The sequence below is a fragment of the Cynoglossus semilaevis genome, chromosome 14, assembly GCF_000523025.1.
Source record: "Cynoglossus semilaevis isolate Cse_v1.0 chromosome 14, Cse_v1.0, whole genome shotgun sequence".
Taxonomy (NCBI): domain Eukaryota; kingdom Metazoa; phylum Chordata; class Actinopteri; order Pleuronectiformes; family Cynoglossidae; genus Cynoglossus; species Cynoglossus semilaevis.
This window is the reverse complement of record NC_024320.1, coordinates 11,331,549-11,356,814: the sequence shown is the minus strand read 5'-3', so window position 1 is coordinate 11,356,814 and position 25,266 is coordinate 11,331,549. Positions and strand designations below refer to the sequence as shown.

General features: G+C 38.9%; 3 protein-coding genes across 3 annotated transcripts in view; 1 reads left to right on the top strand and 2 right to left on the bottom strand.

The window, feature by feature from the left end:
- ddx4 (DEAD (Asp-Glu-Ala-Asp) box polypeptide 4) overlaps window positions 1-4,128 on the bottom strand; it is a 6,377-nt gene extending 2,249 nt beyond the window's left edge. The window contains 15 exon segments of the mRNA NM_001294221.1: window positions 1-86; window positions 192-334; window positions 421-468; window positions 556-591; window positions 705-740; window positions 850-885; window positions 1,005-1,070; window positions 1,155-1,181; window positions 1,267-1,311; window positions 1,696-1,749; window positions 1,971-2,030; window positions 2,624-2,665; window positions 2,783-2,828; window positions 2,938-2,968; window positions 4,071-4,128. The exon segment at window positions 1-86 is cut by the window's left edge and continues 13 nt beyond it. Of these exon segments, the coding sequence (NP_001281150.1) occupies window positions 1-86; window positions 192-334; window positions 421-468; window positions 556-591; window positions 705-740; window positions 850-885; window positions 1,005-1,070; window positions 1,155-1,181; window positions 1,267-1,311; window positions 1,696-1,749; window positions 1,971-2,030; window positions 2,624-2,665; window positions 2,783-2,828; window positions 2,938-2,958 (746 nt within the window). The 5' untranslated portion in view covers window positions 2,959-2,968; window positions 4,071-4,128.
- A 5,006-nt stretch (window positions 4,129-9,134) lies between these two features.
- Window positions 9,135-14,860, top strand: LOC103389617 (cyclic nucleotide-gated channel cone photoreceptor subunit alpha-like). Its single transcript, XM_025062114.1, has 6 exons — window positions 9,135-9,700; window positions 10,293-10,346; window positions 10,726-10,824; window positions 11,327-11,428; window positions 11,607-11,713; window positions 11,789-14,860. Exons 1-6 carry the CDS (start codon window positions 9,603-9,605, stop codon window positions 13,144-13,146), a joined length of 1,818 nt encoding a protein of 605 aa, XP_024917882.1. The 5' UTR covers window positions 9,135-9,602; the 3' UTR covers window positions 13,147-14,860.
- Window positions 14,480-24,466, bottom strand: ube3a (ubiquitin protein ligase E3A). Its single transcript, XM_008325047.3, has 11 exons — window positions 24,183-24,466; window positions 22,968-23,012; window positions 21,561-21,865; window positions 19,293-20,545; window positions 19,061-19,205; window positions 18,643-18,848; window positions 18,399-18,563; window positions 18,153-18,308; window positions 17,978-18,051; window positions 17,671-17,814; window positions 14,480-17,290 (listed from the first exon to the last, which is right to left on the bottom strand). Exons 1-11 carry the CDS (start codon window positions 24,257-24,259, stop codon window positions 17,170-17,172), a joined length of 2,691 nt encoding a protein of 896 aa, XP_008323269.1. The 5' UTR covers window positions 24,260-24,466; the 3' UTR covers window positions 14,480-17,169.
- Between the last annotated feature and the right edge of the window lie 800 nt (window positions 24,467-25,266).

The window sequence follows — 25,266 nt, the reverse complement described above, 5'->3', positions numbered from 1 at the left end:
TGCTTCTGTACAGGAGTCGGCTTGACATATCCAGATCTGCTGACATTTTTGGATAAAGAGTCGCACAGGGCAGCCTCCTCAAATGTCTAAACACAGTAAACATGCAGTGGCGTCAGGAGGGTGGGGGCAGGGGGGCAGATTTGTAGCTCTTATGCATAATTTCAGTCTAGACATACTGCATTTGATCATACCATTATTGCCTGTGGCGGGTTGGTTCCACTGACGTTCACCAGTATGTCGTCATACTTGTCAAAATTGATTCCAGTCTCATAGTGAGCAAAAACTGAGTTTTCATCCTCAGCGAGGGCTGGAGGGATATAACTGACTTTTGGCTCTGTGGGTCAGAGCAGGAGGAAAGAGTAAGCTGAGGAACAATCCCACTGCAGAACTGGTTACAGTACAGTGAACAGATCTACTTACTGTCAGCACTGCCTTCATCCCTCTGTTTTAATTCTTTGTTTTCTTTCTCTGCATCAAACAAAGTCTCTTCAGTAAAATAAATGGTACTAAGGTTAAACCATCAAAACATTTTTGTACAAATACTTGACATACAACCTTGAAAAAAGTTATTTTCGCCCTTTCCACGGTAACCTGCCGTTACACAAATGCCATGGATTAATACAAGCTACTTGTCTCCTGAAACATCACTGGTTATCATCGTCACTTTTATATGGATCACAGGGGCAAAAAAAGTGTTTTTGTACCTCCTCTAAAGCCTCCTCTACCTCTTTGTTCTCCGTCTGCAATAAATTATTACCCATTAATCATAATAGGCTGAACAACACAAAATAAATATCTTTGCACATTGACAAAATATTTTTTAAAAAACATGTTATTATATCTTATTACCTTCTCTGAAGCCTCCCCTGGAGCCTCCTTCAGTGCCTGCAGCAAAATGGTCAACATCACTGACTGGCACCAATGAGGGATGTGGTTATTTCTGACATATTCCTATTATGAACACATATCATTACACAAAGTGAAAAAAAAATGGTAGTTCATACCACGTCTGAAGCCTCTTCCTCTTCCTCCTCGGCCACCATGACCTCCTCGGCTTACTCCTCTGAACTCTGTTCACATCATCCAGCACTGTTATTATCACTTAGCAATATCAAACAGAATATATTAATATAAAGATAGTCCATAACACTTGCCGCTTTCACAAAATCCATTGCTGTCTCCTGTGAAAAAAAATAAAGAGTAGAATAAGTTCAGTGCAGCAGGCTATTTGAATGTACATTAAGGAAGTAGGAACCATGAACATACCATTGAAATCACTTCTGTTCTCTCTCCCAAATCCTCTGCCGCGTCCTGACAAATAAACATAGAATTGAAGAAATGAATGAATGACACAATCTTGAGGATTTACTACACAGGGAATTCTTAAAAAATAACACTGAATAATTTCAATTTCACAGGGAGTCACACAGCATATTTGAGAGTGAAACATTTTGAATAAGGTTTCTAGCTTCACACAATTTGTCTTGTTTCTTGTATTCCTTTTTGTTGAAAGCTAAAGGGACGTCATTGTAAACACTGGTGTGGTGTATCCTTGAATTGTGTCTTTAATGGTGAGTGTGCCGATTGTGTGAATTATTGACAGGGTCCAACAATGAGCTCAGTACGGATTTCAGGAAAGGGAGCTACATAGTTCGCCTTAAATGTCCCTTGAAGCAGGTGACGGATTATTCTCACCTCTTCCTCTAATACCACCTTGTTGTCCTTCTGTGTTCTTGAAGAATTCCCAATCTGCTTGTGACAAATCAGAGGGTCAGTGGGGTAATGACTTTTTACATTTAAGCCTTCATTGTGTCATCGTTAAACGGATTAAGGGACACGATAGTTATGATATGATAGTTTGCAACTAGTTCTAACATATGGAAAACAAACCAGACATGTACTGTGTGGCAGAACATCAAAACTTAATTAAGTAAATCAAAATCCAACATATTATCATTAACAAACTCAACCTTGGTTGAAGCTTGAGGTTCCTGTAATGGTTCCAGTGCCGTTACTTTTCTCATCAGCTCCTGCAGAAGGCACATAATGACAGAGAAAACAGCCCAGTTAGTTTTGTGCCTCAACAGCCACAAACCCCTAATATTTCATTAATTCATTAAGTTTTGTTTGTGGGACTCATCTCTCTTCTATAGCTTCATTGTGTCTCTACTGTTCAGATTAGGCAGAAGCATTAACAACTGTGGCAATTGTTTAGAGAATGGTAGTATAGTAGTTTTGCCAGATTTTAGATTAAAGCACATCATCATCTCAGAGATTCTAGTTTTATTTAACATTTGGAGAGAAAAATCAATGTTTCTAACAGTTGTATTTATCACCGGACTCCTTGTCTGCACTGTCCATGCAGGTCTTATACTAGTGAACACCAACCCTTCTTTTCCAAACCAGGACATAAAATGCCATCTAGCGACTGCTATGTCCCATTTCAAGTCATCTAGCAATTTCCAAAATGTTCAACAACATAGATTGAAATGAATTACTTGAGAAAAGAGAATCTGTAAATCTTCCCCACCTGCCTCGCCAACCTCCACTGCCTGAACAAATTAAGACAAAAATCTTACGCAGGGTTCACAAAGGGCAAACAGGTTCACTCTTTTTTTCTTACTCTTTCCAGAACTGTCATCTTTCCAGAAGTGTTCCCTTGAACCTGAAACAGTGTTATCTTACAGTTATACATAGTTTAATTTTAGCAGTAAACACCATGATGTATCATAAAATATTTTTCCCAGAAATGACAGAAACCAGAAAGGGAAAGTAAAATCACCTTCTGTTGAGGCACAGCTGATTACAGACACCACTTCTGCATTTTCCTATAATCAAAGGTCATTGATCAGGTGTTGACAGTTAGAAAGAACTGCAGTTGGACACAATTAGCATAGTAAAGGTTTTCTATGATACTGGTTGGTACAGTAAACATACCGTCTCTTCCCAGTCATCCATATTCAACAGCCTGAAATGCAAATTAAAATGAGACACATCCACATTTGACACAGTGCAGCCATGACCCTTACTTATTCTGGTACAGTTATCTTGATAAACACACAGAACATGTACAGGCCAAACTCTGCTTTTCTATTCTGCATGTGGTCTCCTTATCTGCCCATTTCCCCCCTTTTTTGTATAATCAGCCAGGACATCTCTGAAAGGTGTAGTTTGCCAAAAGAAAGCAGACCCAGTGAGAGGCAGTAGTGTAATTTAAATTATTCCATAGGTCACAAAAAACTAAAGAATGATTAATTTGTATGTGCAACCAGCATATAAAGGCAGCAATGAAAAGCTGCTTATTCAAAAGTATGATTTTGACATATATGATTGAGATAAAATGGGAATATTGAATGTAAACAAACTGAGTGAAAGTGAGCAATTTTTATAATATTACAGGTCACGAATAGTTTTCCTACATAGACAGGTCTCGGATTCTTGGATAAAAGAAAAGAAAAAACGTGGTTTAAAAAAAGGATCGTATAACCCCGTTATGGGGATCTGGTTTGTGTAGTCTTCACAAAAGGGCGCAACAAATACCGGGAAATTGGAAACATCGCGAGACGTAAATTAAGTTTTGTGCAATTTAACACATCCAGCCTCGTGCTCTTGCGAACGACTCCTAATTTACAGCGTTTCACTGACGTTTGAAAAGCAATACACTCAATCTTTGAACCTACCCGTTGTTATTTAGTGCATTATTTCAAAAAATTAACTTTAACTCCTAACTTTTTACGTAGTTAACCAGGGTCAAGACTTTTGGCCTCACTTCGTAACTACATTGACGTACAATGGAGATCAGAAAATCAACGAGCTGCAAATACCAATAAACACCAAATGTATCTTTCAAACATTAAGTTAAAACGAAATAAAAAAACCAAGGTGCATTCGCTAAAAAAAAAAAAGAAAAGAATCGAGAACATTCTTTCGAAGCGGCGGAAAATTAGCAGCAAACGATGTCACATGAACTTAACCTTACTCGAGCAACAAACGATTAAGGTATCAACATTTCATAATAAAATAAAATAATCTAAAGCTTAAACATGTATATAATTAATTCGAAATCATACCTGGTGAAGTGTAAGCTGAGGTAAACTTCAGCTTGATTTCGCCGCACTGTCCTAGCTCACAGTCACGAGCCGTGTGCAGAGCGTTTCTGCGCAGCGTGTGCATAGAGCGCCCCGGTTGCCAGTTGGCAGCGTTCCCGCCCAAAGACCCATTTTAGCATAAACAGATATTATTAGAAGTTATTTAGAACCGATGGTAAAGATAATAATGCAGGAATAATGCAGGACAATGGAGTGAAATATAAAATGTTAAACTAATATCAAATTTATAGTTATAGTTAGTTATAACAACTAAACATTTTAAATAGACTCGTATTTTGCAGACGAAAGATAATACGTTTATATTGTATATATTCTCATACACAATATGCTGATTAGGATAATCCCTTGGCCCACATGATAAAAATGTTATTTGTACAGCTACATATGGAGTTATGTGGTCTGTGTTTGTGTGGTTATTGTTCTTGCTTTTCAACAATAACATCACCAGTTCAAGGTAGGTTAAATGGAAACTGGGTTGTTTGGCATTACATAAGGTCCTCTGGTGGATTGGCAGTCTGTCCTCACTTAATTGTAATTGTAATGTAAAAAGTATTTTAATATAATATATATATATATATATCACTTTCTGCTGAGCTTTCCATAGGTATTATCAGCTCTATAATAATAGGAAGAGTCAATGATTAAGGAAAGATAAGACATGATGTTGCCATGACTGAAACAAATCCATATTTTAATAGCTCTTTGGATCTTCACACACAATGATATGATCTCTATCTTGGGGGATGAATATGTTATCTTATCAGTGTGAATTAATAATCTCTTGTGCGCTCCAAATAGTAATAATTCAGCACAGGTTCATATTTTATGCACACATGCTGCTATAGTTTTATGGAGATTTAACTGATTTTGTAGTTGTGCAGTATGATACAGAAGCAGAGGCTCCTGGGAGAAGGAATGTGGAGCTGATCTTCAATCTCAAACTAATTACATTGTTGAGTCAGATCAGTAACAGCTGTTGACAGGTTGTCAACGCGATCAGCAGCTCTGGGAGTTGCATTATGGCAGGGTTTAAACTTCTCAGATCCTCCTATCTGTGCATCCATTCACCAGTAAAGTAAGTATCTCTAATGTCTTTTGTAAATAGTTCTCATCAACCTAATTTATTCTACCACAAATTGAACAACACCAACATTACACAAATTCTGTATTTACAGGTAACAACTGTCATTAACACCAACATTACACAAATTCTGTATTCACAGTTTTGAACATTGAGATTTTGATTTCACAGAGGAGCCAGGGGACAGGATGGGACGGAGGCAGCTGATTTGCCATAGTGGCCCCTGAAGAAAAAAAATTCTCATTTCATAAAAATATTCACCAAAAAAGCAATAATAAAATAAAAAATAAAACTTTTTATGTTGCATTTTGGGTTATACCCAGAAAAAAATATTATACTGAAATATTTGTATTTTAAGCATTTTAATATTAGTCAGGCATTTATAAGAAAGTAGCATTATACTTTTGGTATAATAAGGTACCTCTTATGCTCTCTGTCTGCCCTGAGATCAAAAGTCTGCAGCCACAATGAACACTAAAGTATTAATTACATTATAAAATGTACACTGTCACACAAACGTCCATTTCTATTTGCTCATCTGTGACATCAGTGCTTTCCGAATTATTAAGCAGCACAACATGCAATGCACTTACGACAACAAGCTGCTCCAGAGCAACTCAGCAATTATGAATACACACGGGGCCTGTGATTATCTGTCGGTCATCAGCACTACCTTGAAATGAACTCACGTAAGTCAGGCACACACAGTGATCATGACAAACAGTTCACAACAAAACGTTCCATCTTTTTTTTGAACGCAAATATAAAATTCAAAAACATGGCACGAGGTTAAAAAAAATTGCATCAACATTTAGTTGAAGAAAAAACAGAAGTAATGATAAAGATTTAGCTGGTGTTGCAGAGAATCTTGTTTGTTTTTGTTTGAAGTCCTTGGAACTTCAAACAAAAAAAAAATCTCTGTGGTAGATCTGATCTTTCACTCCACCCCCTGCTGCTCAGGAGCATCACCAGATTAGCACTAATCTCATATACAAAGACTAATCTGACTCTGCTCAGGGACTCTGGTCAAGGGCATGCATACACACACTTTTATGTAATGCTTTTCTGTAGGTGCTTTCATTATTGTCATATACTGTGTAAAACTGGAAACACCTCAAGGTTCATATACCTGGATCCACTACCACTTTAAAACACTGGGTATTTTTAGGTAATGTGAAGTCAATATAACATTTAGGTATCGTGAAAATATAAGTCATCACAAATACTTTAATTTCTTTTTGGTTAGAAAGGTTGAAAGATTTGATAACAATATTTAGTGAAATTATTTTCAAAAGCATCCATTAGGTCCAGAAATACAAATACAAATACATGTCACTGAAACTGAAAAGAAACAACAGAAAGAAAAAAAACAGTTGTCTGTGGTTGACTCTGACTTTGTAAGGAGAGATTGAAAAATTGTAGAATAATTTTAGTATTTTCCATTTTATCAGAACGACAGCTCAAAACTCAAATCTCTACTTGTCTATCTATGACTTCAGACGTTCTCTTTGCCTGTGCTGCTTTGCTTTTTTGAGGGGCTCGGGTGGGTAATAAAATCACATCTTATCTTAACTTGCTGTGTTATTTCTGTTGCCTCAAAACAGATTTCATCAACTAGAAGGTTTTATCAGTGTTACTACAGTGGGGAGTCCACAGTTAAAATACAATGAATTGTGGTCCAGAATTTGATCATAGATCCCATGCGGGGGCATTTAATTTGAATCTTTGATGGGGGAAAACAGTATTATAAATAGAACCAGTAAAACTTTGTCACCAAGTGTATATCTACATAAATGTCATCACTTGTCTCCAAGCATTTGCTCATTTTGTAAACCATCAAGTCCTTCTATTTAACACTACAAAGTATCAAATTCCCTGTGTAAAAAGCCAAGGAAGTCAAGAAAATGCATATTGTGCTTTGTATTGATACAAAAGAAAGTAGAGTGGAATTACATCCAACTCATGTCACGTCCAGCACCATCAGGTTTTTCTTCTACTTCTTTGACAGTTTAAGCACATTATTAACTTCTTACCCCTTAACCTTACATTTAAATGGGCCATTTTTTAAAAATCTAATTCTCGTGAAGATCACGGTGGACCTTCAGCAGGCGCCTCTTCGTTTCCATCTGTATTATCTATATATTCAACATTGAGATTGCTGTCATTGTTGCCAGCAGGAGGGACATCAAGCACGGCCTCAGAATTATCAACATTGCTGTTGTTGTTGTTGTCGTCCTCCATTATTACATTGGCGCCATTACTTCCACCAGCATCACCATTGTTATAGTCATAATCCTCTTCTTCAACCTCAACATAATCATCTTCTTCTTCGTCTTCACCCTCCTCATCCTCCTCAAAGTCGCCAACGTCTTCGTCAATCTCCGAGCCCAGGACACTTTCGCGTTGTAAGAGTATCATTTGTTCGATGTACTGCTCCTCTGAGATGCCCTCGTCCCACAGCTCGTCCAACACGGCTATGTCTAGTTCTTCCAGCTGATTCGCTGTGGGGTAGTCCCCAAAGGGCACAATGTAAAGCATGGGTCGATTTCGTCCCATGTGCTGTCCGTCTCCACTGTGATCCATGACACAGATGAATGAAACCACAGGAGTGAGCCTGAGCTGGCGGCGGAGGCTCTACAGGGTTTTCCATTTTTAATATTGCATTGCTGCCTTCTTCTTCTTCCTCTTCCTCATCTTTTCATTCCAAATGTGCAAGTGGTTCCTGTCCTACCATCTCTAGCTGTCTTATTAGCTACTCTAGCCTTTGATCTGTTATGATGTCATAAAAAACTCAAAAACATAAGTCAGGTGGTACATTTTCGGACTGATGTACTTTTGTGTGGAATCCTTTTCATACAAGATTACCTCTAAGTTTTCATTTACTGGGATTTTTTAACTGGAATTTGTTTCTGTGACTTTTATTACATTATTTTTCCACTAAACAGGATCATACATCAACATGAGGATATAGACAACCTGAAACTGCAGATGAGAACATAACGTCATTCAATATTATGATCAAGATTATAATTCAACACTTAGGGTCAGTTGTCATTTTCTTTAGTCTTTTCTTCTAACTTCCACAGCACCACTTTAGCAAACTAATGCCAACACCCATGTAGTATTACACAGTCTACGTTTATACTCAACTGCTCACAAGCCGCACCCAAGTGAAGTTAAGAGCAGTTCTGAGCTGGGAGACACACTCGAGCATTATGTCATTATCACCATTCTCTGTATGTAGCCTGTTTACACCTCTCACTGATCAACTGCTCTCACCTCCACAGTCTTGTCTTCATGTCTTCCCCCTCCCCCCTCAGCGCCACAGCTGCCACCTACATGCTGCAGGTCCAGCAAAGACTCACGGGAGGCAAAGCAGAGGAGAGCAGAGATAAGCTGAAGTTGCAGGAAGATAATCCTCCTCTCTGGGATTCTCCATGTGGACTCTGATGTCTGCACTTCAGCTTTGCATTATTTAAAAGGACCGACTGGGAGAAGAGAGAGGAAGAGAGACATGTAATCATGGACAGGTTAACCTCAGCGATGTACGTTTATAACCTGACAACATTTTATGACTTTGTGAATATTTGTGACTGGCGTTAATTGTAGCATTGTTGCAACAGTGCAAATAATATTTGTAATTTACTGTACAATAAAAAAAGATGAAGTTACCTATTCACGTATGAGAGCTGTGCAGATTATACACTATATCAACATAAAAAAAATAAACAATTTAAGGGACAGAGAAGTTCCTCCTCCTTCACCTAATTCCTCCCCCTCCTCCATCTCCTCCTCCTCCTTTCTCACTTGTTGTCAGTTGTTGGTATAGCTTTGATTGATTTCACAGCAGGAAACACACCAGAAAGGAAGTGTTTTACCTCCTCTCTACCTTTTATCCTCACTTGCAGTGAATTTTTTCAACTTAGCTTTTTATTGGAGCGTCTGTTCTTGTGAACAGGAGCTCCGTCTCCTCTGTGATGGAAATAAGGCACAGAGCTGGAGCAGCATGAAAAAGACTCTTCTGACTAACAGGAACAGCTAACTTTGTCATTACATTTCAGGTGAGCTTCTTTGTGTTTGTTATTTTTATTATTATTATTCATTTTATGATTTAAAAAACCCTAAATTCAAGGCGAAGCAATGAAAATCTCTTTAAAGTCCATGTAATCTTGTAGAGAGGGATTTGAGTATTTAAAGAAGAAACGTGTTGCGCTAATGAGACTGAACGGACTAACGTGAAGTGTGTGTTTAAATTTGTCTTTGTTAGAATCCATCAAACATGCACGATTTTTCAACTGTCCTACCATTAACTCGGAACTGGCACCAGTCCTAAAGGGGTCTCCCCTCCCCACCCCCACCAGTACATGCATTTTCTGATAAACCACTAACGTCCTGCCAACGTCTTTCCAAAGATGTTCTCAATGATGCAAGTGTGGAGAAGCAGAATATTCCAGTCAGAGTACAGCTCCAGCAGCCAAAGGAAAGAAGCCAACATGCAGAATCAGAGCAGGTAGGATTTATGTTTACCTGCAAACTCAGCCAGTTATTGGTGTAAGACACAGAGAAGAAGAGCACAGTAATGGAGCGCATGCTGCATATCGTGCTACTTTTCAACTTCTCGATTACCCAACTACTGTTAGATACAACTCTGAAAAAAAAGTTAGGCCTATATGTTATTAGTCCAAAATTCTGAATGTTGCTAATTCTAGACCAGAGTCGTCAAACTCAAGGACAGTCAATACTGCAGCTTAATATATATATATATAATTATACATTTGGAGAAGAGAGGAAATGCCTTGAAAAAAATAATTGGCCAAAAGTCTACTAATTCCGTCCAATTCCGATTTCTGAGGAAAATACATGCTGTCCAGGACCAGATAACTATCAGCAAACTGATCCTGCTGGAAAAATAACAATAAAAATGCAGTCAATGCTCAATGTAGATTTGATTGCATTTGGAAGTAAAGTTTGGCTCACACAGACACACACACACACAAAGTGTAATCATACATATGAAGATCTGTGGGGCCTTGAGTTTGACACGTGTTCTAGAGATTCACGAGTGTTTTTAAAAACCCTAATCAAGACATTTCCTATTGCAGCGATCGTCCTCATCTCGCGGGACACAACACAAACAACTGCAACAACAATGATGGGTAAGATGCTGTACTTCAATGTCTTTAGTCTAAAGCGTGACAGCACAGTTTGGCTGCTATTTACTTTGTTTACTAGCTCTTTTCCAAAGGCCATAGAGAAAATCACTGTTTCTACTCATGCTGTCGTCAATAAGAAACACAGCTGTGGATCAATAACTGCTGGATGGATTGATTAGAAATAATCAATACTTTTCCCTCTGGTCTATGGAGAGTTAGCAGTTAATAAAATGACAAAACTGTATTAAGACTTAACAGGCTGCTCGGCACAGGTGAAGGTATGTCAACTGTACTGTACCACAGTGCCCTCTTCAGTCTAACTGGCATTACTGAAGAATAAACAGACAAAACATTAACTATCTGACTTTATGGACATTTGCAGCAAAAAAGACGAGAAGAAAGATGAAAAGAAGGATGAAAAAAAGGACGACAAGAAGGACGACAAGAAAGATGACAAGAAGGATGATAAGAAGGAACCGCCGTAGGAATATTTCTATTATATACTTCCTTCTATTAACATTATTATTATTATTATTATTATTATTATTATTATTATTATTATTATTATTATTATTATTATTATGCATGGTCACTACCAGCTGTTGTTAAGTTGAACAAACCAAACATTACATGGACTTTCAGACACTAAACTGTATTTTTTATTTTTTATTATTTGAATTATTACAGTTTTGCTCATATAAAGCTAAATAAAGCTAGACTTAGCTATGTCCTGGTTAACCTTTACTGCAATGTTTTATATAGATATTGTTTTTATTGTTATTATATTTATTTTCACTTATTATTTTTTTTCAGTTTTCACTACATGTAAAATATAGCTTGCCTAAAATCTATTAGATCTTTTTGCACATTTTTATTACTTTTATTTGCTTAAATTCATTTCCTTGTCTTATTTGATATAACTTAAGCTATCAGTGATCTATTTTTCTATATGTTGGGCCTACTTAAAACGTTTTGTGATTCAGGAAAGAAGTATGGATTATGGACCCTGCCACAGATATGTACTACTACTGGCTGCTCACCATCTCTGTCCCTGTGTTTTACAACCTCATGTTACTGATTGCAAGGTTTGTATTCATGTTATTTTGTTTCCACACTTCTTTAAATTTCACTGTGGTTATCTCTCTCTCTCTCTCTCTCTCTCTCTCTCTCTCTATCTATCTATCTATCTATCTGTCTGTCTGTCCATCTATCTGTCTGTCTGTCTGTCTTGTTTTTTAACAATATTCTTCTTCTTCTTTTCAGGGCTTGTTTCAATGAGCTCCAGTCCAGAAACTACACCTTGTGGATAGCTCTGGACTATATTTCAGACGCACTGTACGCCACTGACACTTTTGTGAGATACAGGACAGGTCAGTGTTTGGATGATTTGCAGAAAAATATTTTGCATTTCTTGTGGCTCTAAAGACATTCTCCCCTCTGAAAAGGCTTCCTGGAGCAAGGACTGCTTGTCAGGGACGCGAAAGCCTTGAAAGAAAGGTACACAAAGACCCTCCAGTTCAAATTGGATGTCATATCCCTTCTTCCTACTGACATTGCGTTCATCAAGTTTGGAGTCAACAACCCAGAGTGGAGGTTCAACCGTCTCTTGAGGTTGGGGCGCCTCTTTGAGTTCTTTGATCGGACTGAAACACGAACTAACTTCCCAAACATATTCCGAATCGGTAATCTTGTTCTTTATATCATCATTATTATCCACTGGAACGCCTGCCTATACTTCGCCTTCTCTAAAGTACTTGGATTTGGCTCAGACACTTGGGTGTATCCAGATATAAAGAAAGCAGAGTATGGTCGTCTGGCCCGACAGTACGTCTACTGCTTCTACTGGTCCACCCTTACCCTAACCACCATTGGGGAGACGCCACCACCAGTCCGAGATGTTGAGTACTTTTTCGTAGTGATTGACTTCCTCACTGGGGTTCTGATCTTTGCCACAATCGTAGGAAATGTCGGTGCAATGATATCCAACATGAATGCTGCACGTGTAGAGTTCCAGGCCAAAATTGACTCCATCAAGCAGTACATGCACTTTCGCAAAGTCACCAAAGATCTGGAGGCAAGAGTGGTGAAGTGGTTCGACTACTTGTGGACGGAAGACAAAACCTGTGACGAGAAGCAGGTTTTGAAGAACCTGCCAGACAAACTGAAGGCCGAGATAGCCATTAACGTTCATCTGGAGACACTACAAAAAGTGCGAATATTTCAAGACTGCGAAGCCGGTTTGCTGGTCGAGCTGGTCCTCAAGCTTCAGCCGCAAGTCTTCAGTCCCGGCGACTACATATGTAAGAAAGGAGACATTGGTAGAGAAATGTACATCATTAAAGAAGGACAACTGGCAGTAGTAGCAGATGATGGTGTCACACAGTTTGTGGTTCTCAGTGATGGGGCCTACTTTGGTGAAATCAGTATCCTGGGGATCAAGGGCAGTAAGGCGGGGAACCGAAGAACAGCCAACATTCGAAGCGTGGGCTATTCTGATTTATTTGCCCTGTCCAAAGATGACCTGATGGAGGCGCTCACCGAGTATCCTGACGCCAAATATGCACTTGAGGAGAAGGGGAGGGCAATCCTGATGAAAGACAATCTCATAGACGAGTCACTAGTTGCTGCGGTTGATGCCAAGGAATTGGAAGACAAAGTGAGCCAGATCGAAAGCAGCCTGGAAATCATGTCCTCCAAATTTCAAAAACTGACAAATCAGTATGAATCCTCGCAGCGTAAACTCAAGCAGCGACTGGTGAATATGTCAAACCAAGTCCGAAGTCTTAATGTAGATCTTGACTAATGTGTGCTTTTGTATAAATACTGCAGGGAACCAAGGCATTCCTTGGTTTCCGAGGTTGTCCTGTTGGATCTTGGTGCACAATAAATTGTATTTCAACCAACGTTTATTAGGTGAAATTAGGTTCTTATAAACAGTTCTCACAAATTGTGCCTGATAACTGTTATTTAGTGTAGGAATTCATAATAAAAAGTCATCATAAATTGAAAATTAATAAGCACTTGATAATATTTTCTCCTGATGCATTAGCTGTAATTTATGGATCATACAAAAAACATTCTGACATTGCTTAAAAAAATAAACTAATAAAAATAAAAAACTAATAAACAGAGGGTTCTTTTTTTAATTAGGATATTTTTACAACAAAGCCACAGTTTTCACCCAAAAAGTGTATTTATTTACTAATAAAGGTATGTGCAATTGTACTTAAATGGGTTTCCTAAAAAATGAAAACCAATTTGGGATTCATAAAGTATAAAAGTAAGTATTTTAAAAACAAAACAATGTTTAAATTATGGTATGTTTCTATACATACATTATACATTATACAATTGTGGAATTGCTAACAAATTAAATACAAAGTAAACAGGGAGGAGGACGCATGTTAATACACCCTCTCGCTGACCCACTGTACCTGAGCTGTTCTTTCTGGTGAATTGAATTGATTCTGATGGAGCTGGTGAAATAATATTTCCACTTGCTCAGAGAACGGTTTATTGCAAATAAAAAAAAATAAATAAAAAAAAAGTTTTCTTTTTTATTCCCACATTTCCTTTATGTGGGAATAATTCCTAAATTACCTTTGTTATTACCAAAGTGTAAACTGTTACTGGCAGGAATTTTTGTGTTATATTAATAATTTATCAGTACCTAGCAAAATATAACCAAAGCAGCCAAATGGTGGAGTACAGGAAATCCTTTATAGCAGGAAAGTGTTTTACCCACTCTTTATAATCAGGGGTTAGCATACTAAATATTTATTACATTACAGGTTTTTGTTGATATTTAACCATTCATTTGGATATGTAAGAACTTGAAATTTGCTCAGTTAATATACTGTATGATTTTCTTTGTCTTAGTAACTTCTACACAGATAATACAATTCTTTACACCTACATTCACTATCTTTTCAATGTCCTAAAATTAAACATTTTTTAAACATGTTGAGTTTTTTATACAAATATTTTAGAAAAATTGTGTTGCAGGACTTTTATCTTCACACACTTGACAATCTTTCTACTGACAACAAAAGGACCAGTAAATGAAAATTTTAAAGGAGATACAAGTTGGAAAAAGCAGTCGTCTTTATTTTGCATGTTCCAACAGCACTGTATACTTTTTTTTTTTTAAACCTCTACTCATTTTTCTTTTTAACGTTTCGGAACACCAATTATTAAAAATGTTTCCCTTTCCAAAATCAAGTAGACTTTCCTTCTATAGACCTTCGAAGCACTAGAGCCATGGTGAGCAGCAGCTACAGGGTTACAAACACAGGTACAACAAAATGTAGAACAGTTGAAACCAGATCTGGACTAAATACAGTCTCCAAATAACTAACCATTTTCTTGTCAGGCTTAACAGGGTTCAGCTGTACTTGTTAAGCACATATACATTTGCTATATGTCCAGTGTTTGTTCTGCCATTCTTCTTGCTTAAGCTCACACAACAAAACACCAGATCAGGTTGAAACCAGGATGATTGAAAAAAAAAAAAAAAAGAACAAGAGGACAAAAGACAGATGGCTCAGGTTTGGCGTTTACAGCAGCACTCTGAAAGCCCGCTTGGCTGCCATCACCACCACAAACTCAAGTCGAGTCTCACATTTCACACAGGTGTGAATTCACATCACCGGGGCAAGAACTTTGTGTTTTACATGTAAAAATCACACAGGGGCTCTTCTATTAAACAACGCCACATGAAGTGCTTGTATAAAATGATTTTCCAGTACATCACTGTTTCCTCTAGGGGTTTGCTCTCCACATTGAAAAACTCTGGCTTCTGATATTGATTTCCTGCTTTTGTTATTGAATCATTTGTCCTTTAGTTGGTTCACTTTTTATTATCCGTTCACCAAGCAATTTTTCCCCACAGTTAACCAAATTTCAACCAAATGTAATTTTTTGGTCATAACTTTTTGCAATTCTTCAAACTACACAGCAGAGTTTGATTGTAAAAAGGCCAGAACAGGAAAGTTGCAATCACTGTTTCCCAAAACTTTCATCAGGTTTAATTTTAAGAAGAACGAAATCTCTGCAACTACTTCACTCAACTTGGACAAACCAGCAACAATCCTGTTTTTCTGTAGGTCTTTGTCAGCAGTGCTTGGCCATAAGTCTATATGCAGCTCGCTAGGGGGCAGGGATGAGCTCTCGTCTGAGCATTGAGTAACAATTGGAACTTGTATCCAGCAATGTTTTATCACTACAAAAATGGATCAGTGGTCTCGCAACTTGGGTTTTAAGGCAAATCAGGCAAATGTGAACAAGGATAAAAACAAATATGGAGCCAAAACGCTGGTGTGAACAGAGACCGCTTTTATTTGGAAAGCCCATTATTTGAGCAAAAACGAAGAAATGCTTATGTGGCCTTTTGTTTTTGGACATGACCGACACTGTTGTACCAACTTCTGCTTCAAAAATTAAGCGCGCCTGCCAATCTACACAGCACTGCAACAGGGTTCACTCTTCAGCCGACTGCAAGGGTTGGCACAAAAATGAATCTGTTTCTCCATGTGAGAACATTGTCACTGACAGGCTGACAAGAGTGTGTCCTCGAAAAACATGCCTGATATGCTGTCATCGCATGACCTTGCTGATATATAAATACTGTGGGTTTACATTTGGAATCTCCAACAAATGAAGATATGGAAGTAGAATGTTTCAAACAATCAATGGTGGTGGATTGAGGCCTAAAACCAAAACAAAAAAAAAACATTATGAAAATGTCTAAGTGCACTTACACAGCTCTGACAAGGTTTTAGTCGAATGTGCGTTGTCCGCTCACCCGTCTGGGGAGAAAAAAAAGGCCTTAAATAAAAAAAATAAAAAAAATTAAACTAAATGACTGGAATTTTCTCATTGCTTATCTTTACCATAAACCTGCTTGATAAGGATTACAGTAATCAGCTGAAGCTAGAGCTGTTGTGGTTATTGCTATGCTGTGTTTACATCCTTCTTTTTTGCTCGGCACAGAATGTTTTTCGCTCTTTTATTCCTATTGGGCATTCCTTTATTCATAACTAAAAAGTTTGTAGGTATTAATGTCCTTTTACACTGCACGTGCCTGGAAAAACAAAACAGACCAAGCAAGGGCGTGTAAGAGCAGCTTGAATCAAACCAGTATAAATGGTTTGACTAAGAAAAAAAAAAAAAAACCAACAACAACCACCACAACAGCCATGGCTAGAGCTCCTTAGTTTTCCCATGAGAAATACAATAATGTGTATTCTGTACACTCTACACTAAAACTTGACCTAATCTGTCAACATCATGAGATCGAGACTTTAAAGGCTTTGACGACATAGTTTTTGTTTTGTGAAATTAAGTTCAAATCAACTTTTTGATGCAAAGTCTTCAATTCACAAAGTTTAATATTAACCCTCTCTCTTCCATGATTAGGGAAAAAACAGGCAGGCTTGGAAAAAATGTACGGTAACCTTCAAATAAATAATAAGGAAAATGATCTTCTCTGTACATAGAAAAAAAAAAAGGAAGGGGAGGCTGCAGCACATTCACGTGAAGTGGATGCTGGCGGAGTGGGAAATTTGATCAGGTCTGTGTGCTCACACTGATGACGGATGATACAGGCACAGTAGAAGAAACTACCAGAGTGCTCTATTGGAACCATGTCTCCTTTTTATAACTGACTTGCTTTTGTTTCCCTTCCAAACTCTTTCTTAGTCTTTTGCCACCGTTTCTGATTAACCGTGTCTGATAAAGGAAGGAGGCGGGAGCTGGGGCGTAGAGGCTTTCTGAGATCGAGTCCCTTTCGCCAAACGTCTGGAGTGGGAGGGGCGGGGGGCGAGGCTCAGAGCATGCCAAATCCTTTGGCATAGGTGATGGCTTTCAGCAGTCTCTCTCGCAGCTTCTCCTTACTGCTGTACTCAGGCAGCAGCAACACGTTAAAGCACGTGTGAGACGTCGGTAACCTATCAAGGCGAATCACAAAACATTTGATGATTCACTTTGCATCGCATTTTACTGTGTCTTACTTAAACATAAGCGGATGTGTGTGAAGTGTGGAAGACTCAGCTGTTTTACCACGGACGGATTACTTCAGTGCTGCAGATTTTACATTGATTACAGTATGGATACACTCAAAGTTTTTGGTCTTAGCTTCCGTGCTACTTAATGTGGCGTAATGTGAAGTATAGCGATTGAAAAATACAAATGACATCATCAGTGACTATTTGACAGCACCTGGACTATCATTACATTAAATTTGACTTCCAAAAATTGTTGTGCTTGGATTTAATTTTATTGCAATACAGTGGAAACAAGGGCTTCATTAACAGCAGGGGTAGCTCACCTGTCTGTGTCAGGGCCGTTCTTGGCGATGATCATCTTCAGCTTGCCCAGCCCCCCTACAGGTGCTCGGTCAGTGCCAGTGGTGAACTGCAGGAAGAGTCGCTTCTGCTCTTCACCGAACGAGTGCAAAGTCTCCCAAAATTCTCTACAAATGCAGCAGATGTTCCAGACAGTCAGAAAAGTAACCACACGTCTAGTTCCTTGCAAACATGGTAGACGCTCGTTCCATCAGCTGCCTCTTCATTAGAAAAAACAGTTACTGTTTCTTAATTAACAGTAGATTAAAAAAACAGCCTTCCTTTACTTACTTGATGATTCGTGAATGTCTGTTGTAACCACCATCATATTCTGTTGTTTCTTCAAGTGCGAGGAAGTCCAGGTTCTGTAGTGTGTCACAGAAATAAAGAAAATAAATAAAATAATAAAGTAAAGCAAAAAAAAACAACTACTGGACAAAGTCACATTGCCGGTGTCAACTCTCACCCTGCTTCCACAGATAAGCAGCTCGATTTCTTCTGGCCGGAAGAGGTACTTGAGCGGCGACTCGTTGGTGACCATGTGGAAGCCTCTCCTGAATGCTTTGAACTGTTTCTCTACACTTTTGTTCAGAATGTACTCCGAGTACTGGGCCACAAATTCCTGCAAGGACACATTAGCAGTGGTATTAAATCAGAGTCACAGCAGCTGACGACAGCTGGAGGTCAGAGGTAAAATTAATTTGTGCCTCACCTTTCTGTTTTCATTTGTGACTGGAATCTTATCCCCGTTTTCTCTTAAATCATACATGAGCGGGTTACCAAACAGGTCTGTCTGTGAAATCTGGAAAGTGATCATCATGTCCTCCTCCACGCTGCCTTCATACTCCAGCAGCTCCTTCAGACTCTGGTACAGCACCTATACAACAAAGTCACATTTCACCTTAGCAGAGGTAAAAAATAACAGAGAAAAAAGGTTTCTTGACGCCCTTTCTTACTGGATTGGCATCAGCCAGATCCCTGAAGGTTCCTTTTTTGCCCATCAGTTTCCTGTAGACCACCATGGGGAAGTGGACATCCAGAATACAGTTGTTATAAATGGCCAGACCCAGAACGATGCCGATCAGTGTGTACTGGCCCTCGTTTTCAAAGGACGAGGAATTGAACCAAAACAATTTGGTTCGTTCATCATACGTGAACATGCCTAGAAAAGGTAGGATAAACCACATTGTATAGAAAACTGAACAATCTTTTATTATTGATAAATACAGGCAGCGGTTTTTATAGCATAAAGTAATAATATCATATCTTTTTTATATTAATTCATTTTTATATGCATATTTTTTTACAATTTTCTTTCACTTTAAAGTGAAGGGAGAGTTAAACCAGGAGTGGTCATTAAAGCAAAATAATTACCGATGTCTGGGTTGAAGATTTCCTCCACCACTAGTTGGAAAAACTCTTTGGAAACACCTCCTTCATCAACACCTTGCTCTCCTTCAAACTCCACATACAGCTGCTTCTTCAAGTCTGCAGGATTTTCCATTGCTATCATTTCCAGCTGCAGAGAAACCAAACAATATTCATGAGTAAAACAGTAAATCCGAGAGAATAAAAACCGTGAGCGGAAAAAGGAAGATAGACATACCCTGACCAGAGCATCGTCAATGATATGGTCTCGCCGCACCTTGAGCCGCAGGTATGGGTTTAGCTGCTGACCCTGCACTAAGCTGTACAACACTGTGATACGCCGCTCGCTGTACATGCGGATGCGGTTGTCGTAGTAAAGACCAAGGTTTTTTGTGACTGCATTTAGGATGAAGGGGCACGTCATAAAGGAAAACTTGTTTTCCGTTTCAACCTTAAAGAAAGTGTAGTCTTTGTCCATCTCCAGTACCTCGTTTAGAGGCTCATTCACAAACTCCTCAAAGGGAACTAGTGGCCGCCGACAATCGTTAGTGCGGATCCCCAACTCAGTCTCCACCGGGTCCACCCGAGGGCCCTTTTTGTTTCGCCGTTCTTCCCCTAACAGCTCTTGCAGCGTGAGCTCACTGGACTCAGGGATGGGCTCCTCGTCCTCATCCTCATTGTGCTCCACATCCAGGTCCCCACCCAGCACGTTTGCATAGTAGACAATCTTCAAGCACTTGGTGGCTGCCACCACTGCGTCGTCGTCATTGACCAGGTTGCGGCTGTTGAACTCCATGAAGATCACCTTGTAGGTGATGAGCTGCTGGAAGGTTTCCACCATACGTCGAATTTGCTCAGCGCTGTAGTGGGACCATAGGCGTGCCAGCTTGGCCTGAGCTGCCAGCGGGAGTTTACTCATGGCCTTGCAGAACTGCGGGAGAGCAATCTCCAGGTACTCTGGGCTGTGCAGGTTGCTATTTTCCATCACTATCACAAATAGGTTCAGGTAGTTGGGGTCACGAGAATATACGTTGTGGTAGGTTAGGTCGCACTCTACATTTGGCGAGAGGTAGACCAGTGCATTCAAAAAGGCTGCTTCTATCTTCTCATTGGAAAGTAGGCGTTCGTAGACCCGGCGCACAGCCTCAATGTCCACAGATACCTCATCTGGGGCCAGCTTTTGGACATCATTATCCCCTGAACAGCCCTCTCCGACCCTTGATGAAGAGGCAGCAGGGGAATCATCCTCCATCGCTGTGGCGGAGCAGGCAGCAGCAGCTTCTTTCTCATCTTCATCCTTGTCCTCATCCTTACCTTGAAGAGACTTTAGTTCCTCCTTTGTGTGTGGTTTGGTTCTCCGAAAACTCTGCACCAGGCCCTCGGCACTTGAGAAAACCCGACCTATTACTCTGATCAGTGGAGAGTAGTCCTCGTTCTCTCCACAGATGTCCAAGATCTCGTACACTTTCTCTTCTGTCAGGTAATTTACATCTGCACACAGAATAAAACCAATGATTAAAATAAGGATAAAAGTGGGTAATCACTTTAAAATTCATGAATCTACGCAGAAGAGTAAAACAGACGATCAAACTTTAGGAGAGATGTTACACTTAAATACCTTTGATTCATTGTTTACTGTAGATACTGGTTGCATGTTTCGGTTTAGTGTTTTAAATTAATCCCATTGACTTGAGATATATCAGTACTTGTAATAAGTACTACTAAGCTACCTTGTTTACCTTTCACATCACTTCACATTCTTTTAACAATGATTAAACTCTAAAACAGTAAGTGGTAGACTGGGTGGACCCTGTTGTGCCGGACATCAATTGCATTGCATTTGATGACAGAGATGGTGACAGACACAATTAATCTTTGTTGAAGGATGGCCAATCAACCACAACCTACGGAATATTCTGACCACACAGAAAGATAAGCTTTTATTTAAACTCTGGTTGTGCACACTGACACAGCATGGGCATGATGCTTGTCTTGTTTGTGTGTGTGAGACCTCCAGACAATTACTTGATGTTTTTTATTAAAAGGTATTCAATCCCGATTTTGCCAAAAAAAAAAAAAAAATCAAAATTAATCATTACAATTACAACACTGGATTATTTGTACCAAAGACAAAATAACATAGTAGACTGAACATAAGGAACACAAGTGTCACTGTCTCAGGTGGGAGTAATTGAAGTGTTCTGGTGAGGCTACATTTTTTTATACCTAAATTTTTGTTGATTTGTTGATTCACCACATTCTGACAAATGAAACTTGACTATGATGCAAAACGTTTCCTCCGCTTTAAACCCTTGTGGAAAAATTAGTGGTCCAAAGTAACAGAGTTGATGCAGTATTTTTATGGAGTTCATAAAAACATATTTTTTTCACCCAATAAATAGCTTTATTAAAAACACCTTGCAGTAAGTGAAATCTTTATGGCTGTCTGCCTTAACATAAAGAATCCAAATGGAATCGTATTGTGAGATTCTTAACAACAACTCACCTTTAAAATTGTCCCGTATAGAGTGAACATGTTTGTCGTTCACTTTCCTGTTACTGCAGGCTGAGTTGCTGTGAGCACCGCTTTCCAGGTAGGCCGACGCCGTACCTTTCTTTGATGGGTGAGGGTCGCAGAGCTTGGCATTAACCTTGTAAAGTTCGAGGGCTTTAACCGCCGCTGCATTGTTGTCCATGCGGTTAAAGCCGACTGACGAGGCGCACCACGAGTTCGAGCACGTCTCATTCCCACAGCCTTCTGTTAACTGGTGGTAATAGCGCTCTATTAGATGCTTGGCAGCTGCTCGCTTCCTGCAGTGCAGATGTAAGACGCAAGTTAGAAGTTACACTTGAAAACACAAGTCTTCTACATATTTCAATTGGTGAACACCATCAAAGATGAATGACAATGACATGCCACACAAAAACAATCACAAGAAAAGAGGAGTGCCTGGAGTTTTCTTTGGTTTTACATGTAATTAATCGAAGATCAAAATCAGCAAGAGTGTTATTAGCACATCAACTCTATATCAACTTTATAAATGAGCAAATGAAAACAGAATTACAAAATATAGGCTTACCCTTTCTATTCCTTGATTATAATGATAATCATTGAGGAGTCAAGGGAGAAAATTAACAAAAGACCCAAAACCCAGGACTAGACAGCCAAGACCACTGGCTCGACAAAATAATCAACATCACGTGCAAATGTTTTAAAGAGTTGTGAAGAACACAAAATGCACCATTTTAGGTAACTGTATTTCTTGGCACATCTTCAGGAACTACTATGAAAAGTAATACCTGCAATTTGGCAAGGCACAATTTGCAGTTTTGCAAATGTGCAAAAGGACTGTTGTTGTTTTGCCAAACGGAAGTCTGTAATAAACAGCTAATTGTTCTCTTCATAATGCATCAGATATTTTCAATATGACAATGATTTCTGGTGATGCTGTGTAAAGACATCGCCTTAAATCAGAGAAGATTTCATTGTGACCTGTTCATGTTCTCCACTGTCACAGTCATTCTATGATTACTTGAGAACATATATAGAAAAGGAAATAATCAGTGAGAATTGTCAAGGTGACACAAATGTATAAAGTCAGATATGCACTGAGTGGCCAAATCTCTAGGTAGGAACTATCAGGCATTTGTAATCGTCTAATCAACTATCAAACATCAGCAAATCACTAGTATAATGAGTAAAGAAGTTGACTTGGGGTATTTCTCATATGTAGTCAAATTTGCAACAAAGCAGAAATTATACATTTTCCCTGTTTTCATAATACTGAGATTAAGAATGTTTTTTTAAGATGGGTGGTGTTGCAAGTTGCAAGAGTGTTTAGCCATTAGACTGAGAACCTTATGAAGTGGCTAAAAGGTGCTTAAATCCAATAAGAGAATGAAAGTTACTCACATTCGGCTGGCTTCTGGGTTTTCTATTTCAGGCTCCTCGTATTCACTAATGGAACAACAAAAAAAGCATCAAATGGAGAAGTGCATCACAGACGTGATAATTATAACACATACTGTTAGCTTAATATAACAGAGTTATATTAAATATTATATTAGAGACACTGTCCATGGCTTGGCATTATGTTTTTAATTTATGCCATTCTATGAACTGGGATTTCTGCACCCCACTGACCTAGGGGTGCAGGCTCCCTGGTGGTATACATCCTATTAAAGCCACCCACACTGGACCACAAGTCTGCAGCAGTGATGGACATTTGACATTAGTGGACAATTTGTTTCTGTTAAGATTGAGAGACAAGCATGCCTCACTAATTGCTTATCATGTTTACTCCTTTTGATGACTTTATGTAAATACTGTCCTTTTATCAAGCCATTTTTGAAACAGGAAATCATGCATGTGAGGTGTGAGAAAATAAGAACAACAGAGACAAGCAACTAAGCAAAAGCTTGGTTTTATACTCTTTCATAAAGTGAGACACAACAATTAACTGTATTTGCATTGCTTTTGGAAATATATTTTGGCCAGATAGTGATACTGTGACACATTGACAAAAGGCAAAATAATAGTCTGCTTGTCCTGTGAAGTTCCGTTTTACACTATCAACCTGCGCAGTAACCAATAAGAAAAGTGTAGAAGTTCTCCATTAAAGTCTGTCGCATGACACATTACACTGTTGTGATTGCGAACCACCAAATCTGAAACAGCAGATAATCATAATGTTGTTGGTAATAAGAACAGAGCCACTTTGGCTAAAATGCAGTTGGTGCAGAGTTACCACTGTTTGGCACTGCTGCTCATAAACGCAACCTTACCATTTATTTTTTATATTTCAAAATAAAACCGAAACAGTTTCTGCGATAACAAAGAGTGAAGAAGGGAAGTGTCAGGTGCTCTGACATCTTGGCGCTAACTTAGCTTAGCATATACTAGCGTTAAACTACAGGCCTTATTCCGAAGTCCTTATGGAAGACTTTATATTTTCTTAAAATAATAACAAAATTTATGATTAAACCAACCCATGTGTAATCTAAATATTATGTCAATATAGTCGTGGATAAAAGCAATTAGCTTCCGCATGGTAACGCTACCATCAGTGGCTAACTAGCCTGCTAGCCTAACCCTGCTTCATCGACTCTTTCCTGACGGAGAACCTACCTCTGGGCTCCTCCTGCGGGGCTCCTCTCGGCCTGTGGTGGCGCACACTCACAGTCCTCCTTCTCGTCGGAATTCATACGAGACTTTCTCCCCCCCCCCCAGTTGTTTGGGATCCTGTTGCTGTCGATGAACCCTCAGAGTCCGTCACAGGTCAATGGCGACGCCAGCGGTGGGAACGTAGGGTTTTCGGTAGAAAATCTCATTCAGGGCCTCCCTGCTGCAGGTTTCCTACCCTGCCGGAGCTCCACAGCCATCTTGACTTCGCCACCATCCAGCCCACATCCCACAATGCACTGCGGCGGAGCGACACACGATGGACTGGAGGTGGATTTTCACAGAGAAGGAATGGGACTGGTAAGAAGAACTCATCATGCATATTACCCTATAAATAACGCTTAAGTCCGAAATAAACTCGTTTACTTAGTTTTGTCTTTAACTTTTGTGTTCGTCATCAGAAGAAAATTGTCAAGACAGAAGTTTGGCTTCTCAAGGTTTTTTTTATTCACCTCATATTCTTCTTCTTTTAGCCAAACAAAATTCCCAATTTTGAAAGCACAAGGTCATCCGTACACCATGACTCCACAGTTTTACAGCTCATCCTGGTGAAAAGTGCTCTTTGTGTTCTAGGTCCCTCCTTGTTCTTTGGACTAATGCAACAAATCTGGAGCCAATGTTTAGTTTTATCTAACCATCTCATACCCAAATAAAAATAACAACAAAAATGATAATAATAATAATAACATTTTCTATGCGTTATCGCAAACATCTTGAATTTGTTTTAATTCTCATTTTGTTTTACACATTTACAAACTGGGAGGTAATCTTAGAAGTGCCAGTATAAGTGTACATTCCTCACAACAGCTCAGATTACCGATGTTGTATGCAGAGCTTTATTGAATTTTGTGATATTTTAGCAATTGATGTTTGCAGTACTATTGGGTATGTTGCTGGATCTTTTTGATGGATTGGATTTCACGGTGTGTTGTATTTAGCTATAAACTAGTATTATTAGGCAATACATTATGCAAATTAAATACTTTTATTTTTAAGATTTAACAATTGACTATACGTTTCTCATCTGTAG